General features: G+C 36.2%; 1 protein-coding gene and 1 non-coding gene across 7 annotated transcripts in view; one reads left to right on the top strand and one right to left on the bottom strand.

Annotated features, from left to right (window-relative positions):
• The window catches only part of Atp11c (ATPase phospholipid transporting 11C (ATP11C blood group)), a 168,081-nt gene that overhangs the window by 21,714 nt on the left and 128,496 nt on the right, over positions 1-17,871 (bottom strand). For all 6 annotated transcript variants that reach the window (XM_034485607.2, XM_034485605.2, XM_076918630.1 and 3 more), the window contains 4 exons: positions 13,669-13,771; positions 12,212-12,357; positions 3,691-3,750; positions 1,624-1,751 (listed from right to left, as the gene is read on the bottom strand). In XM_034485607.2, coding sequence (XP_034341498.1) covers positions 1,624-1,751; positions 3,691-3,750; positions 12,212-12,357; positions 13,669-13,771 — 437 coding nt within the window. The remainder of the gene's footprint in view (positions 1-1,623; positions 1,752-3,690; positions 3,751-12,211; positions 12,358-13,668; positions 13,772-17,871) is intronic.
• On the top strand, positions 9,872-9,975 carry LOC117695701 (U6 spliceosomal RNA). Its single transcript, XR_004604723.1, has one exon. It is a non-coding gene; the product is annotated as a U6 spliceosomal RNA (small nuclear RNA).

Below are 17,871 nucleotides of genomic sequence, written 5' to 3' on the forward strand. Positions count from 1 at the left end.
AGTAAGACTGTGTCTCAGAACAAACAGACAAACAAACAAACAAACACAACAACAAAAGTACATATTTTTTAACAATGCTACCAAGTTTTTTTTAACTGTATCTCTTAATATATTTCTTTCAATTTTCTATTGGAAGTGTAACCTTTTTTAAGTAGGTTTTAGTTTTCCACCAAGTCAAATCACATGGTAGAAGCTATACAATGATGTCCTGATAAATGGCAGGTAGACAGAGTAAAATGAAAATTTCAAAACTAGCACATTCTTCTCACTCAATATTAGAAAGTGAAATGAAATAAGGCTGTTACTTCTAATGAAACAGATCTGAAAAAAGAAGATAGGTTTATGTATGCATCTCTCTCTTTTTTTTTTTTTTTGCTTCTATTTCCAATTCCTGTTACCATATACCAAAGGGTATCTAATCACTTAAATAGCACACCTACCGATAATACTACAGAAATGTCACTGGGTGATACTGACAAATCATACAACTTTTTATTTTATAGGTTTTTTAGGTACAAATCTGAAATTCAAAGGATGTTGTGTATACACAGAAAAGTAGAAGAAGAAAGAAAATTCTCAGAAACAGGAAAACTATCTCTCTAAAGATCCCTGGAGTTAGTGCTTAGCCAATGTTACTTTTCTAGTCACTGACTTAGACTAGGGCAAAGAGGAAAAGAGAAGAAAATGATTCTTGTCCTTGCAAAAATCTATGGGAAAAAATGGCAAGGGTATGGTATACTGAATTAATGGTCAGACTTTTTAGTCACACTTAGATGAAGAAGCTGTTAGAAACTCAGAATAGGTAGGCCACCCAGCATGAAGGAAAGCATAAAGAAAAAAAAACCAAGAATGAGCATCTGGATAAAGGCTGACTAGCAACATAGCTTGAATATTTCCATATGGTATGAAGGAAATGTTACCAGAATGTTGTTTAAAGGTCAAGAAGTTAGCTACCTCTTCTCTTTACAAAAGAATTATTTCAGTTTTCAAATTTCTATTAAGAATATAAAAATAACCAAATGTTTCACATCGATATTGTTCAAAATGTCTGAGTCACTAAGTCCTAAAGGTGAAATATATAATATCACTGTTAAAATTCAGTAGGACACTTGAGAGACCCATGTTGATATAGATGTTGTCAACATAACAATATTCTGTTGTCTAGGAACAAGCTAAGATTAAGTTTGATCAAAGTGGGTACTCATTGCTTACAGTGTTAGGACGGTAAGTTGCACTTTAGGCTGGGCCGTAGTTATGTTATAATAGCCTTTATTTTACATCTCTATGTAAGACTATGCAATAACTTGTGACCTAAACATACATCACAAATATATGCATTTAAGTACAGGACTGATACATAGAGAAATGTACCACTTTCCTGTTGAATGATCTGTTTTAGCTGAACCACTTAATGAACCAAGTGATCAGTTCTGTGTCCTTCCTACCTGCAGATAAAATAAAATATACTACTTAAAAGCCCAGCATGGTGAATTATATACCAATAATACCAGGACTGACACAAAAAGATTTCACAAATTTTAGGCTAGTCTGAGCTACACCATGAATTCCAAACAAACTTGGACTATAGAGTAGGGTATTGTCTGAATGATATTTCCAACTTACATATACAATCGAGGGTCTGCGGTCAGAGTATCAATGTTGATGTGCTGTTCCAGTAGACTGTAAGCCAGGATGGGCAGGGATGTGAAACAGATATTGTACATTGTAAGATAAGCAGCATCATAGAGTGGCTGAAAAGTCAAACAAACAGGAAAACAATGGATTATGGTCATTCATCTATGAGATAATCATGCATTTGCAAACCTTCTAGTCAAATAGTTTTTTTTAAAATGCTTTTTGGAGCAATGAAGAAAACTCTGTAAATAAGATCACCTTACCCAATAAAGATTAAAAATACTGAAAAATTCTGTCATGATTAACATGCCTGACCCTTTAATAGGATCAGGATCTTAATAATATTTCCTATTAACCTTACATAAGATTTTTCAGTTTTAAAAATGTAGCTATTCAGTAGTTATTTTAGAAAAGACCATATACATACAAGCCAGGAGTCCTTAGAGAAACTAAATTATAGGGAGTAGCCAATCTATGTTGCAGTTTTTTCTGGATATTACTTTATGCATATTAGGTTAATATTTTACAATCCCAAATAGTGTAATAAAGCTCAAATCCTGTCATAAAGCCATTTTAGCACCCCTTTCCTAAGAGTTCCTCTTGTGTGTGTTCTCTCTCCCTAAGGACTAATAAACCTAACTCAGTCAACTATAAATATGTGCCTAGTGATCTTTGTCAAGTGCTTTGACAGAATTGACCTCCAAAAACAGAGGATGGAATCCTAAAAGCTTTCAGTAAATACTAGACAAGTGAATACAGAAGTCACACCTTATTTGTAAAGGTCAACCAGGAATTACAAAAGTTTTCAAAACAATTTCTAAGATTTAAAAGTTATGTATATGTGTAGGTCTGTTCACATTCCAGACAGAGAGTAAGTAGAGTTAAGGGTATCAAGGGATCTAGTAGATCCAGAGGAAGGGATCACTAGACTATTTGGCTTCAACCAAAAAAGGCAAGAGAAAGTATATTCAACATTCTCAATGAAATTAAAATTAAAAGGATGGCCCTGCATATAATATGGAAACAATTTTTACATACTTTCTATGAACAAAGATTTAAGATCAGCAAAAAATACTGCAGTGAATTAAAAACTATAAAACTATAAAACGTGCTATATTTCTAATTTTCAAATGAGAGTACTAGTTCATACACTACTAAATCTGCTTTGGTAACTACCTATTTTCACTAATGAGTAAATTAAAACAGCAACTCCTCAGATTGACTGGTGTGTAATTTAGTCTTATATTTGCTTCAAACAAAACAAGCATCAATCTACTTTTGCTTCAGGATGGAAGTTTGAGGTTACATGAGAGGTAATTGCAATTCTCAGATACATAATTTGAGGAGACAGAATGTCCTACAAACAAGGTTTATTTGATAATACTGTCATCTTGTTAACCTGTTACAAATGTATTCTTTTCATGGAAAAAACAGACAAGTAATATCCTAGCTTTACTAAAGAAAATGGGAGGGTTTTTTGTTTGTTTGTTTTAAAAAGATTCAATTTCTACATTTTCATAGTCCGCTTTAAATTCCAGAAAGTAGCCAATGAGGCTATGGATTGAAAAAGACTACATATATGTTCTCCAAACACACAATAAAGCATGCTGCTGCCAGTGCTCTTTGTCTTCATGTTGTCTTATTAGAGAGATTGTTCTAGATAGCTCCTTTAAAATAGTAGCCTGTCACCTTGTTACAGTATATAATTTTATTATTATATTTTATAACCTTTCTATTTTTTCCTTCAGAGCACTAATATACTATCCCATATCACATATTTGTCTGCCTCTTCCCCATTACTATATTGCAAATTTTAAAATGGCAAGACATTTGTTTGGATTATTGTAATATCCTAAGAAAAACATTACTTTTTAGCCATTTAGAATCAAGATAAAGCATGCCTCTAAATTTGAAAATTCAGTCATAGCTACTCCATTCAAAGACAGTCACAACAGCTTGGCAACACCATTAAAGTGCTTATGGACTAACCAAATTTCTGAGTCAGTCATCATTACAGTTCTGTATCTCTATATTACTACTAAGAAGGGTACATACCTGTTGTGAGAATCCACAGAAGAATTGGTACAAAAACTGTGGCAAAATGAAACAAAGGTTCTGGAAAATATTAAGACAAAAGTTAGTATTTTTATTTAATTAATTCTGAAACCAAAACAGGGCACTGTAGAAAGTCATTCTTAAATCCTTCTAATGTTAGAATGCAATAACTCTCTATTGCAAAGATGTAAAGAAATTAGTTTCAAATAAGTAATTCACACTAAGAGTAACTTTGCCCTTACCTAGTGAAAGAGAATCTCACATATGAGAACCTTTTACTATTTTTGAATTTTTTTCTTTCTTTTTGGAGACAAGGTCTCACACTATAGTCCAAGGTAGTTTGGAACTTGCTATATATACTCTTATCTGGTCTCAAACTAATAGTTTTCCTTCTGTTTCAACCTTCTAATGCAATAAGACACTGGGCCTGGCTTGCTATATTCTTGTTACAGGAAAGAAATAAATTCATTTGACATGATCTAACACCTAATGTATTGTCCCTTAAATATCAATTGGATTTATACAATCACTATAGACTTACATAATACCCAAAGTGTGTATTTTGATCTTAGTATTTGTGCTGTGTTCTGTTCAGATATTATTTTCCTATGCAAATGTGATCAAGGCTATTTCCCACTTTCTCTTCTCTCAAGTTTAGTGTATTCAGCTTTATGTTGTGTTGAATTTTGAGCATGGTGATAAATACGAATCTATTTGGATTCTTCTATATGCAGCTGTTTAGTTGGACCAGCAAAACTTGTTAAGATGCTGTATTTTTTTTCCAGTATGTATTTCTACATTCTTTTTTTTTTTTTTTTTTAAAAAAATAAGGTGCCCATGGATGTACAGATTTATGTCTGGACCTTCAATTTAGTTCTATTAAACAACATGACTTTTTTTTTTCTAGTCGTAATACCATGCTGTTATTACAATAGCTCTGTAACACAACTTGAACCTGGAGATAGTGATACATCCGACAGTTCTTTTATTATTCAGGATTATTTTAGTGGTTGGGGTGCTTTGTGTTCGCATATGAAGCTAAAGATTGTCCTTTTAAGATCTGTGAAGATTTTGATGGCAACTGCAGGGAATCCATAGATTGCTTTTGGTAGGTTAGCCCTTTTTACTATGTTAACCCTACCCTAACCCAGGAGCATGGGAGATTTCTCCATCTTCTGATATTTTCTTCAATTTCTTTCTTCAATGACTTGAAGAATTTTTGGTTTTGGGAGTCAAGACTTGGTTTCTCTGTATAGCCGTGGCTATCGTAGAACTAGCTCTGTAGACCAGGTTGGCCTCACACGTAGAGAGACCCACCTGTCTCTGTCTCTCAAGTGCTGGGATTAAAGGCATACCACCACCACCTGGCTGAAGTTTCTAGTATACAAGTCTTGCTCCATTAGAGTTCCCCCAAAATATTTTTTTGTTATCTGAGGCTAAGGTGCTGGTTCCCTGATTTCTTTCTCAGCCTATTTGTAATTTGTATATAGGAAGACTACTGATTTCCTTGAGCTAATCTTTTCAGATACTTTACTGAAGGTGTTTATAAGTTGTAGGAGTTGCCTGGTGGAATTTTGGAGGTCACTTATCTATATCATCTGTGAATGACCGTACTTTGCCTTTTTCCTTTCCAATTTGCATCCTCTTGATCTCTGTCAATTGTATTATTGCTCCCACTTAAAGCTTCCAGTAGTATATTGAATAGATATGGAAAGAGTGGACAACCTTTTCCTGTTCCCGGTTTTAGTGGAATTGCTTTGAGTTTCTCTCTATTTCATTTGATGTTGGCTATAAGCTTTATGTAAAGGTATATATTCCTTGTATCACTAAATTCGTGAGGACTTTTTATCATGAATGGTGTTGGATTTTGTCAAAGGCCTTTATAACATCTAATAAGGTGATCATGTAGTTTTTTTTTCTTTCAGTGGATTACATTGACAGATTTTTGTATGTTGAACCATCCTGCATCTCTGGGATGAAGCCTATTTGATCATGGTCTTAAGGATAGATAGGATAGTAAGAATCAAGGCAAAATAGTATTTATTTTCAACATATATGGTAAAGCCAGGCAAAATGGTGCATAGCTGTAACTCTAGTGCTCAGGAGGCAGAGGCAGAACAACAGCAAGTTCGAGGCCATTCTGGTCTACATGGGAAGCCCCTGTTTTGAACACAAATACATATTTAAAACAGCAAAACCACCACAAGAACAAACCAGCCCACAATCCATGTATGGTAAGACAGTGTCAGACTGAGAGGTTACCTTAAAAGACAGAATAATGATCAGACAACAGAGGGTAAAATTTCTAAGAGATAAGTTGGAGAGTAGTATACTCTAAAGTACCCCAGTTGGAATATAGGAGTAAGACTGAATGAAGAAACAAACACACAGACTTGTAACTAAACTACTCCATGAATGAGGAAACAATTTGAAAATGAATTCCTTCCCATCATCCAGATAGACCATTTATAATTCCCTTAACTCCAGCTCCAGGGTCATATGGTGCCTTTGGGTACCTCCAATCATGAGTACACACACCGACATATTTTACTTACACACACACACACACACACACACACACACACACACACACACCTTTTAAAAAGAATAGGGAATGAATTTTTTAATGCTAAGCCAAAGATGGTTACAAGGTTAGAGTTTCTTTCTGGACAAAAGCCCCGCTGTATAATAGTGATGAGTCAGTAATGTAGATGATAATGGACACAGATGGTATCACCTACAGAAGTAATCTTTAATATCCTTTGTTGTGAATGATGTCATAATGATTTCTAGCCACTGGTTAACATTTGGTAAGTTAAGACTTGTTTTGTTCTTTTAACAGACCATTCATTCCATCTGGTGGCACATGCTTAAATTACAGGACAAAATCCATCTGGAGGCAAATCAAGCTTTTTGGGAAAAGTCAGATTACCAAACAAATCAACATGACAAATCTTCATGGAGACCTCTTATTAGGGAAAGGTCAAAAGAAATAATCAGTGATGCCAAGCCCAACAGACCCTAACTCTAGAGGAGACTCCTAGATTTAACCTACTGTGGAAATATAGTTCTCATACTTCCTAGCTATAGAACCAAGACCAGTTATAGTATTTCCCTGAGGTCTATTTTTTTTTTAAATATGAAACAGAGTTTATTTAGGGTATAGGGAGGGGGAGTTGAGGAGAGAGTAGAGACAGAGAAAGGGGAGGTAGGGAGTAGAGGCAGGCCAGGAACATATGGAGAGAGAGAGGGAGGGAGGAGGGGAATGGAGAGAAATGAGACAGAGAGAGTAAGAGGCTAAGAGAGTTAAAGAGAGGTCTATTTTTTATATATTTAAAAATGAGATACTACAACTTGCCTCATAGGAGACTTGTCAGGATTAATTAATGAAATGCTTTTGTTTTATATACACTGGGTTCATTATCTTCATCTAAATTGTAATCTTCCTTGCTCAATGTTTAGCCCCAAAATTAGTTAATACAGGCTGGCAGGCAAATCTGGAACCTTAGGATATGAATGGAGATGCACACACATACACACACACACACACAAACACACAATCACATGCTATCTATACATTTTCACTTCTATATACATAGATACTTGTTATCTATAAACATTTTCCTTTCTTTTCTTTCTTGTTTTGGAGACAAAGTCCCCAACATTTAACTCTGGCTGCTCTCAAATTCATGCAAGCTGGCCTCATTCAAACTCATAAGCAATTGATCCACTCACTTCTACTTCCTGAGTGCTGAGATTAAAGGTGTGTACTACTGTAACTGGCTCATTTTAAATTTTTTTATTTAACAAATGCATATGCCTTGGCATTTGGTGCTGTATGTAGCAAGAATGATGACTGATGACTCATTTGATGCGTCATAGATAAGACAATGAATGAAGAAATAAAATAGGAGATGTTAGACGAGATGGTAAATATCATATAGGCTTGGTCTGATAGATTATCTAGGGAATAACCTGGGGAAGGCTAGATAACAGCTATCAGAGGGGTGATGGCCACAAAAATCTCTAGTCTAATCCAAAGTAAAATAGGAAACCTTGAAAAGTAGAACAGAAAAAATACTGACTCTGACCTGAAGGGATAGCATCGTCTGGGGAACTCCCTCCTCTCTGTGAGAGTGATGGATGAAACAATATTTAAAAGAGTCTCAAAAATCAGCATAATACTCTCAGTAAAAGACAAAGGAAGAAGGAATAAAGGAGACAAAAGTTATGCATGGAAGCTGCAGAGAAAAGATTTTCTGAAAAACCTCCTTTTCCTTGGCTCTGAACTGGAGCAGCTGTAGAATACCATTTAAAAAGACCCCTGCTAAGTTGATGGCTCCAGAGGTTCCAAACAATAGTGGGCTGTACTCTCTGTGGAGACTCAAAGTGAACTATAGGTTGAACCTGGCCAGCAGAATACCTGTACACTATGGTGAAGAAACATTGCATCAAAACTTCATAGTGCTCAGCTAGGTGAAAACCTTGTCAGAGACAGTGTAAACACAGACAAGTTTCCAAAGCAGAATACCCAAGATAAGACAAACAGCTAAATGAAATAAGCAAACAGAGGATATGAAAACAGAATTCAACAGAGTTAGAAATACTAAAATAGAAAACAAATAGAAATACTGGAAACAAATTTTCAGTAAGTCAAATGATAAGCTCCTTAAAAAGCTTTACCAATAGAATGGAACAGAATGCCAGGGCTCAAAGACAAGGTAGAGGAACTGAAACATAAGACAATGACAAAGGTAAATTAATATAAACAGAGAGATGGCTCAGTGAGTGAGGACATCTGCTGCCAAGCCTGGCAATCTGAGTTTGATACCCAGGACCTACATGATAAAGGGAAAACACTGACTTCTTCAAGATACTGCAGCACCTATGTATGAGTGTACACACACACACATGCTCTAAATGTAATTTTGATAAAAGTAAAAAATAATGAGTTGTAATCAAAACATTTGAGATCCATGGTGTGATGGTTTATAATATGCTCTGCCCAGGGAGTGGCACTATTAACTGTGGCCTTGTTGGAGTAGGTCTGTCACTGTGGGTGTGAGCTTTAAGACCCTAGCTTCCTGGAAGTCAGTATTCTGCCAGCAGCCTTCAGATGAAGATGTAGAACTCTCAGCTCCTCCTGCACCATGCCTACCTAGATGCTGCCATCCTTCCTGCCATGGTGATACTGGACTGAACCTCTGAACCTGTAAGCCAGCCCCAATTAAATGTTGTCCTTATAAGAGTTGCCTTGGTCATGGTGTCTGTTCACAACAGTAAAACCCTGAGACACATGGAAAGTCCAAAACTATGAAATACAGCTCCAGAAGAATCTTGTGTTAGAGAAACAGAAAGCAATTTCAACAAAACCATAGCAGAAAATTTCATAAATGTAGGCTAGCCAGAACTATATGGTGAGACCCTGTCTCAGTAGCAGCAGCAGCAACAACAACAAAATTTCAAAAAAAAAAAAAAAAAAAAACCCTAAAAAGAACAAACCAAAACAACAACAACAAAGCAAACCAACCAACCAAGTGCTTCTAAAGTATGATGAATGGGACACTGAAATCAAGGAAGGAATTTAAAAAACAAACAAACAGAGAACTGAATGAAAATGAAAACACAATATACCAAAATCCATGGGCTAATCAGCCCTGAGAGGGAAATTTAAACCTATAAATATCTGCATTAAAAATATCAGATTGGGCTGGGGTGCATGTTTGGCTTGTATAAAGTCCTGTGTTCATTCAACACCACTTAAATTCTGTACATTCTGGTGTGTGCATAAAAGCATACACCAGTAATCTTTGTACTTAGGAATTAGAGACCAAAGAATTATAAATTGAAGGTCATCCTCAGGTACATATTAAGTTCCAGGAGAGTCTGAGATGAATGAGACATTGCCAAAGGGGAAGAATCAGAGCTCTCAAATAACTAAGAATGTGCCTTAGGGTCCTGGAAAACCAAGTACAATCTAAATTCCAAAGACATACAGAAAAAGAATTAATTAAAGTTACAAATTATTGAAATGGACAGGTGTGGTAACAAACAAGTCCAGCACTTGTGAATCAAAGAAAGGTGGATCTCTGTGAGCATAAGGCCAGCTTGGTCTCCATAGTGAATTCCAGGCTAGCCAGGGCTATATAGTGAGAAACTGTCTCAAAAAATAAAAACACTGGTCACTTTGGTAACACAGATACTAAAATTGGAAGTCTACAGAGAAAATTAGCATGAAACCTGCACAAGGATGACATCCAAATTCGTAAAATGTTCCATTTTTCTGTAACACTCTGTTGGTGGGATTACAAACAGGTAAAGCCATTATGAAGCTTCAGTGTGGAGAATTTGTAAAATCCTAAAACTAAATCTACCAGATGTCCCAGCTGTACCATTCTTTGGTTTATGTTTTACTTCACAGATACTTGCTCAGCTATTTTTATTGCTGCTCTATTCACAATAGCTAGAAACCTAACCGAATGTCCTTTAACTGATGGATGGATAATGAAAATGTGGGTATATTTACACTATGGATTAGTAATTGGCTGTAAAAAAATCATTAATTTTGCAGGTAAATGAAACTAGAAAAACATCATATTGAGGTGAGGTAACCCAGACCCACAAAGATAATTGTCATATTTTTTTCTCTCATAGGAGGATCTTAGCTCCAAATCATCCAACCTGAGTACATATCTTAGAATAACTGTAGAAAGCATAAAAGTAATGATGGACCACTGCCAGTGTAGGGGTTTAGGTAGACTCAGAAAGGGACACAAGTACAAGTGATCTGATTAGGGAAATGAGAAAAATGGGAGGCTCTAATCTGGAGAGACGGGAAGATATATGCAGGAAAAAGAAGGAAAAGGATGAAATTATAGTAAGGATATTTGGAAAATGTCATAAAGAATCATACTGTTAACTATATATTTAAAGCCAAGCCTATAAACACGTAAGTCTGTGTATGAATGAAATATATATAGTTTAAATGAAATTTTCTCATCTGGGCTGACAATGCTATCTCCAAGAGCCAAAGACCTCTTAAATAAAAAAACAGTAATAGGCATGAGAAGGCCCCTTTTGAGTTATTGGTCAGCAATGTCCAAGAGATTCCAAAAACATACAGTCTATTGCTATTGTCCTTGGTTGTCCCTGGGAGGTGGAAGGTTTAAATTTCTATTGCTGAAGATACCATGCACTTCATACAAAGGGCCTGGAGGCCCCTGAGCTGTAACTGACCCAAATGCCTCTTCCCTTAGAAACAGCATTCAGAAAGTACTATGCAAGCTTCCAAATGAAGAAGACAACCTACAGTGCTATCCAATTATGATGCCTATGAGCCATATTGAAACCAGAATTGCATAATAACACTAAGGGTGCAGTATTGCCACATATACTTAGTAACTAGCAGCTCTCTAATTGGTTTTAAAGACTCATTCAGCTAGAGGGAAATGTAGCTAACTACTGAGGGCTAGTGAAGTCATGGGTCTTAGAAGAGAACACACAACCATCAATTTACTAAATCAGCATTCTAACTACATTCTAAACATTTGCTTAACATCAGGAAACTTGTTCTAGAAATGGAAAGATAACAAACATTATATAAATCCACAGCCAATCAAATGCAGAGTTGTGGATGTCCAGTCTCAATAGATACAGCTTTAATACAACTTCCACACCTACAGCCCAGGGAACACTGAGGAAGAGATGGCAGAAAGACTATAAGGGCCAGAGGATCAGTGAATCCCCCTGTGAGATTGTGTCTCCTAGTACTATCAGAAGCTACAGCTAAAGATCAGCTGAACAAGGACAAAAGGCCACATAGCCTCAAGCCTACACAAGAAACTATAGGCAACTAAGAAATGCTGAGAGTGGGAGAAGTCATCTTCCCTAGGGAAGAGCACACCAATTGGTTATCTAATACCAAATGATCAGACCTGAAAACACATATACAACTAACATTATCCAGATTGATCAGGTTATAGTCAGGAATGAATGAATATATAAGTTTGAAGAAAGGAAAGGGAAGGGAGAAATGATGTAATCATATTACAATCTCAAAAATAATAGAAGAAAAACCTGAAATGAAAAGGTACATATGCAAAGCCCAGAATCAATGAAACAAGCATTTGATCCTTCAAAAGGATCAAAAAGGTCCATAAACCCTTAGCTGAACAAAAATCTCTCTTGGCCTGGATCTATACACTCTTAATGGATAAAACATTATTATCCATGATTAAACATTATTAAATTTAATTTATACTTTAAGAAAGCTGACTTCAAAATAACTTCAGATCTTTTATATCCACAGTAATGCCTTGGTTTTGATTCACAAAAATTAAATTGCAGAGTTCAGCATTGTGGTACACATCCGTAATTCTAGCACCAGGGAGGCTGTGGCAGAGGAGTATGTGCCAGCCCCAGTTACAAAAGAATTTGATTCAATTCTGGGCTACATAGCAAAATCCTGTTTCAAATATAATCCCCTGCAAAGCACCTAAATTATAAATATTTGATCACATACCTTGTAGAAGAAATATTGTACAAGATGTGCTATTCTCACATAGTATAGATGTCCATGAGCCAATAGCAGTTTCTTTAAATGCTTAAACTTTGGAACAGAATAATCACTATTCCTGGCTGCTTGACGACCTTCTTTTCCTTTAATACCTAAAGAGACAATATCTCCATATAATGCCAAATTTTTTACACAATGACCAAAGGCCTGATTTGTTTTTATATTTTTAAGTTGCTTAAACGTTACAAATCAAGTGTGTACCTTAGGTTTATTATTTTAAAAACTAAAAATGGGCTTTAACAGTGCCATTGACACATCAAATAAAAATATGTTTAACTAATAAGCTATTTGTTAATATAATAAGAAAATTAAGAAGAGTCATTATTTCATGTACAAAGCAAAAACTTATCTGGCAGGGGAAAAGCCACCTGAAAATTATTTAAGGCTTTCAGTATGTGCTTAATTGTGCACAACACTAAACTGGCTGTGTTATTAAGGCAACTCCGAAGTCTGAGTTTTGCAGTCAGGGAAACTAATGAGAAGACAGTATATCCCTGTCCCTAAATGAGGCTGAATAGCTACACATGGATTTTATGAGTCACAGGCCATTTCTACATTAGGTAAACAATGAGCAAACTTAGAATTCCATGTTAAAGCATTCTACTTCTGAATGGAAGAAGAAATTTGGGAATTTAAACATCACTATAACAATTTCCAAGATATTAATTCTATATGTCCTCCCAATCCATTGTTCAATGTTGTTGGGATGTGAGGTTGAATGTTGAATAGAAGTCAGGTGGGTGAAAACCTGATGAAGGTGGTAGAAAAATTGTTGGTGTATATCAACATAAGACTTCAACCCCAGAGCCTAAGGTACTCATAAGTGCAACTGTGTGGAAAATGAGCCAATTAGTGATCGGCTCTTAACCTCTAACAGTTAATAATTTCAAAAGAAAAAGCAGTAAGAGAGTAGGCAGCTTGGCTAGAGGTGTAAAAAAATAATATCATTTATGCTGCCAACATAACATCTCCACAACTAATTGTGCCTCAGGTATGTTTGAAAAATCCACTTTGTAGTTGAGTGGTGGTGGCACATGTCTTTAATCTCAGCACTTGGGAGGCAAAGGAAGGTAGATCTCTGAGTTTGAGGCCAGACTGGCCTACACAGAGAATTCCAGACCACTAGGGCTACACAAAGAAACTCTGTCTCAAAAAAACCCATAAAAAGACAAAACAAAAAGAAAAAGGAAAAACCCACTTTGTTTGGCAAATATAAAAATACCCTCTAATTACACTATTAGTCAGATTTTGGAATACTTACTACTAGACGAAATCTTTTATTAGATTAACAATTATTTCCAAACTCAAATTCCAGATGACTAACCAAAATAATGCAGAGTAAGCATGACTCAACCTACAGAGAATAAGAAATTCTAGAGGCTATCACATTAAATATTTCTTACCTATTCCCACATGGGATTCCAAAATCATACTGACATCATTGGCACCATCACCTATCGACAGTGTTATGGGGCTGCCTTTCAAGTTCTTCACCATTCTGACAATCTAAACAGTAAATACAAAAGAGACAGAAAAGTCAAGAGCAGAATGAGTAACAACTCACTAGGGTTTACTGTCATTTATAAGTAAACAGAAATATATATGATTTCTCAGGTATAAAGAAACAAGTCATTTCAAATGCAGCACTAGCACCCCATTTGTTTCAAGGTCTGTATATGCATAAATGCTCAGAACATTTCCTGCCATGCTTACTAAAAGCTGGCATGTTTCCTTCTTTTGCCATCTTTTCATGTGATCTTTTTAGATTATGTTGTGAATGTATAAGAGTGGAGGCCATAAATTGGATTTGAGGTAACATGTACAAAGATACTAAAACAAGAATGGAAAAATCAGAACAGTGTTTTGGTTACATTCTATTCCCTCTTTTCTGAGGACATCTCTCTTAGAATACCCCAATGAGATAGGACTCCACAAGAAGACAAACAGAGTCATCTAATCTGGACTGTTGAGGAGTCTCAGAAACTGAAACACCAACCAAAGAGTATACACGGGCTGGACCTAGGTCCCTTGAACATATATAGCAGATGTGCAGCTTGGTCTTCATGTGGGTCCCCCAACAACTAGAGTGGGGGCTTACCCTGATTCTGTTGCCTGCCTGTGTATCCCATTCCCCTAACTGGGCTGTCTTTTCTGGCTTCAGTGGAAAGGATGAGCCTGGTCCTGTAGTGATTTGTTGTGCCAAAGCAGGCCTTCCCGACTTCTCAAAGGAAAAGGAAGGGGGGGGTGAGAGAGGAGCAATGTGTGTATGTGTGTGTGTGTGTGTGTGTGTGTGGGGAATGGTATGGATGGCTGTGACTGGGATATAAAATGAATAAATAAATATATTAATGGAAGAAAGAATATCTCAATAGTAATTATGGAACTTATGTTAATTTTTATACCTATATGGCTTCCAATTAAATTTTACTAATTTTCCTCACCCCCTATATGGTTTGTTCTTTCTTTTGGATAGCTGCATTTCAAAGGGAGTATCTTAAGGAAGGTGAGAGTTACAGAAAAATATTCAAGATGGGTATACAAATTCAGTTACTTTCCAAATAGTATCTTATCTAGATGTGAAAATGATGGCAGTATGGCTCGGTGTGATATTCAGGGCAAATACTGAACAAAAAATGTTCACCTCTGGTGTTAAACAAATTCTGCTTTAGGGTTCTCCAAAACCTTCTGGGAAAGTTCCTTGTGGAAATGTTTGGGTCAAAGCTGTCTTCCCACTCTGTTTCAGATAGTCACTGCTTGCTATCTATTCTTAAGACTCCTTGGGATTTAGTAGCCTTAACAAGACAAATGTTTCAGCTGCTAAATAATGCTTTCTAAAAAGCCTATCTCCGAGCAAGTGACAGGGCAAGACCACATTTTTGAGAAGAATGAGTATACAGAGTGTTTTCCACATGATCCTGATTCACTTAGGTTGGGTTCCTCCGGAATTCTCCGCTATTTTTATGTTATATTTCCTTAGCAACCCCTCACCCCCTCCTCACTCCCCTGGTTTGTGGTTTTCCCCTTTTAAAAAGCCCCTCAGCCAGCCAGTCTTTGTCAAATTCTGCTCCTGTGTGAGCAAGCAGTTTCACCTTTGGCTGGCCAACTCTCCCTAATAAACCTCTGCTGAATGCATCCAAAAAAAAGTCTATCTCCTTGATTTCTCTGATTAGAATAAATGAAATTCATTTTCAATATAAATGAAGTGATTATAAAGAATCTATACAAGGAAGGCACACCATAGTTTCTATAAATAAGACTAAGACTTTAGTAGTGTTAAGAGCATTAAAAAATTCCTACATGTCCAATATCGTTCAACATAAAAATGAAGTGAAATGTTAGCTTTTGCCTAATCTCTCTTCTTAATTTGGTTCCTATATAGAGCTTTACAAATGATTGTCAGAAACAATGTCTTATTTAAGAAGGTAAAGCTAAAGAATCCAAGCTCCATTCAGTTTTAACGGTTATAACAATGGCTAATTTGTACTTGGTATACTATGTGCAGCAATCATCTCTATACCTCAAAGATTAAACACTGCAGCCTGGAAGGCAATAAAATCATCAAGGGTGACAATGTTTGCAAGAAAAGCATAGGTTAGGTTGAAAGATTAATTTGTCCTTGTGGGAAAAAAAACCCCAAAAGGATTTGTGGTCACTGACAATAAAGTCATGAAGGATTTGGTAAGGTAAACATAGAGTTTCCCCCACCCCAGTCTCTCAAGTTACCCACATTAATAGTTTTTCCCTAAACTGTCAGTAGCTTTCAAGAAAAAGAAGTAACTTATCTAATATAGCTTTATTCATCAAGTATAAATACTGTATCATTCAAAATAATATACTAATATAAAAAATGAAGAGGTATGGTCATTGAAAAGCATGTAAATGAAATAGAGATTAGTTACAAATACAAATATATTAGATAACCAGATAAACAATAAAGATAACAAAATATGCTATCTGTACAGGAGTACATGACATTATCCAATTATCTATATGAAAGCTGGTGACATGGATCAGTGGGTAAAGACACCTGTTACCAAGCATTAAGACCCGAACTTGACTCCGGAAACCCACATGGAGGAACAGACTTCTTGAAGCTGTTTTCTTATCTCCACATGTGAAACAAAGTACATGTACCACACGATAAATAAATCAATGTAAAAAATTTCCATATAAGAAAGCTTATGATATCAAGTAAGAGGAAAGTATTTGCCAATTAGGCATTATTTTATAGAAGAGTAATTTAAATCATGAAATTCTAGTAAAATTTGTGTCTGCAGGGAAAGAATAGTGTATTCCCAGAGAAAAAGGAATGACATCCAAAAGGCACACAGGGAAGTTAAGATAACAAACACTGATAAAGTAGGTCTGGTGTGATCATATGAATGAATTTTCACATATAGATAATAGATTCAGGTCAACATGGAATAATATTGTACAAGCAGTAGAGTATAGAAGGCACTGGTAAAAAACAAACTGAAGAGGAAACAAAGAGATGCTAGGAGGCTATTTACAGAAGGAGTTTAATGAGCTCTGAAGAAAGAAACAGGCAGAAAAGGATAGTAAAATATACTAGAAAAGCGTAAGAAGCCAATAAAGGTTTTGGGTTTAAAAGTCAAAACTCTAGTAAGCTTGGTTATAGAAACAATAGGAAATACCAGGAAAAGTGATAGTTAAAGCTGCAGAGAAGGCAGAGTTGGAACAATGAAAATAATCCCAAGAAGATGGGTTTGTAAGAAACTAATGAAGACTCTCAAAATTTTAGACAGAAGGTAATGACTTAAACTATACAGACACAAGAGATGAGAAGGTAATAGTAAAAGTAACTGCAGTGACAAAATACATTGAAGTCTGACTCACAAGGTGCCGTATGTTATGGGATGGAAAAAAATATGGGCAACACCAAAAGATTTCATGGAAATGAAAGCTATGACAAAAATGGGTAGAATAAATAGACTATAATGTGAGATTCAGGAAACAAAAGAAAAATGGCTCTAGTAACAGGAATAAAATAAGACCAGGGAAGAAACAAATTGTTCAAGAAAATTGTAAGATCTGTCTTATGAACTATAATGTGATAGTAGGGAATCAAATTGGTGATGTCTAGCAGACACCTAGAAATAGGAGACTTAATCTTAAGAAAAGTCAGGTCTAGAGCTGTATCAGAGGAAGGCAGAGAAATGGAAGAGAGGGAGGCGGAGAGGGGAGGAGAGGGGAGGAAAGGGGAGAGGGGACAGGGGAGAGAGGAGAGGGAACAGGGGAGAGGGGAAGAGATAGAAGAGAAGAGGAGAAGGGAGAGGAGGGGAGAGGGGAGAGGGAAAAGGGGAGGAGAGGGGAAAGGAGAGGAGAGGGGAGAAGAGAGGGGAGGGGAAAGTAGAGGAGGGGAGAGGAGAGTGGAGGAGAGGGGAGAGGGGGAGGAGACAGGAAAGAGGAGAGGGGAGAGCTAACAATGTCTTTAACCTCAGTTTCAACAATTCTGATGCCCTCTTCTGGCCTCTGTAGACACTAGGAACCCAAGTGGTGCAGATATATACATGCAGGTAAAATACTCCCACACATCAAAATAAAATAAAACAGTAAAAATCTAGGATGAAACCAAGTGAAAAGAT

This window comes from Arvicanthis niloticus, chromosome X (genome assembly GCF_011762505.2).
Source record: "Arvicanthis niloticus isolate mArvNil1 chromosome X, mArvNil1.pat.X, whole genome shotgun sequence".
Taxonomy (NCBI): Eukaryota; Metazoa; Chordata; class Mammalia; order Rodentia; family Muridae; genus Arvicanthis; species Arvicanthis niloticus.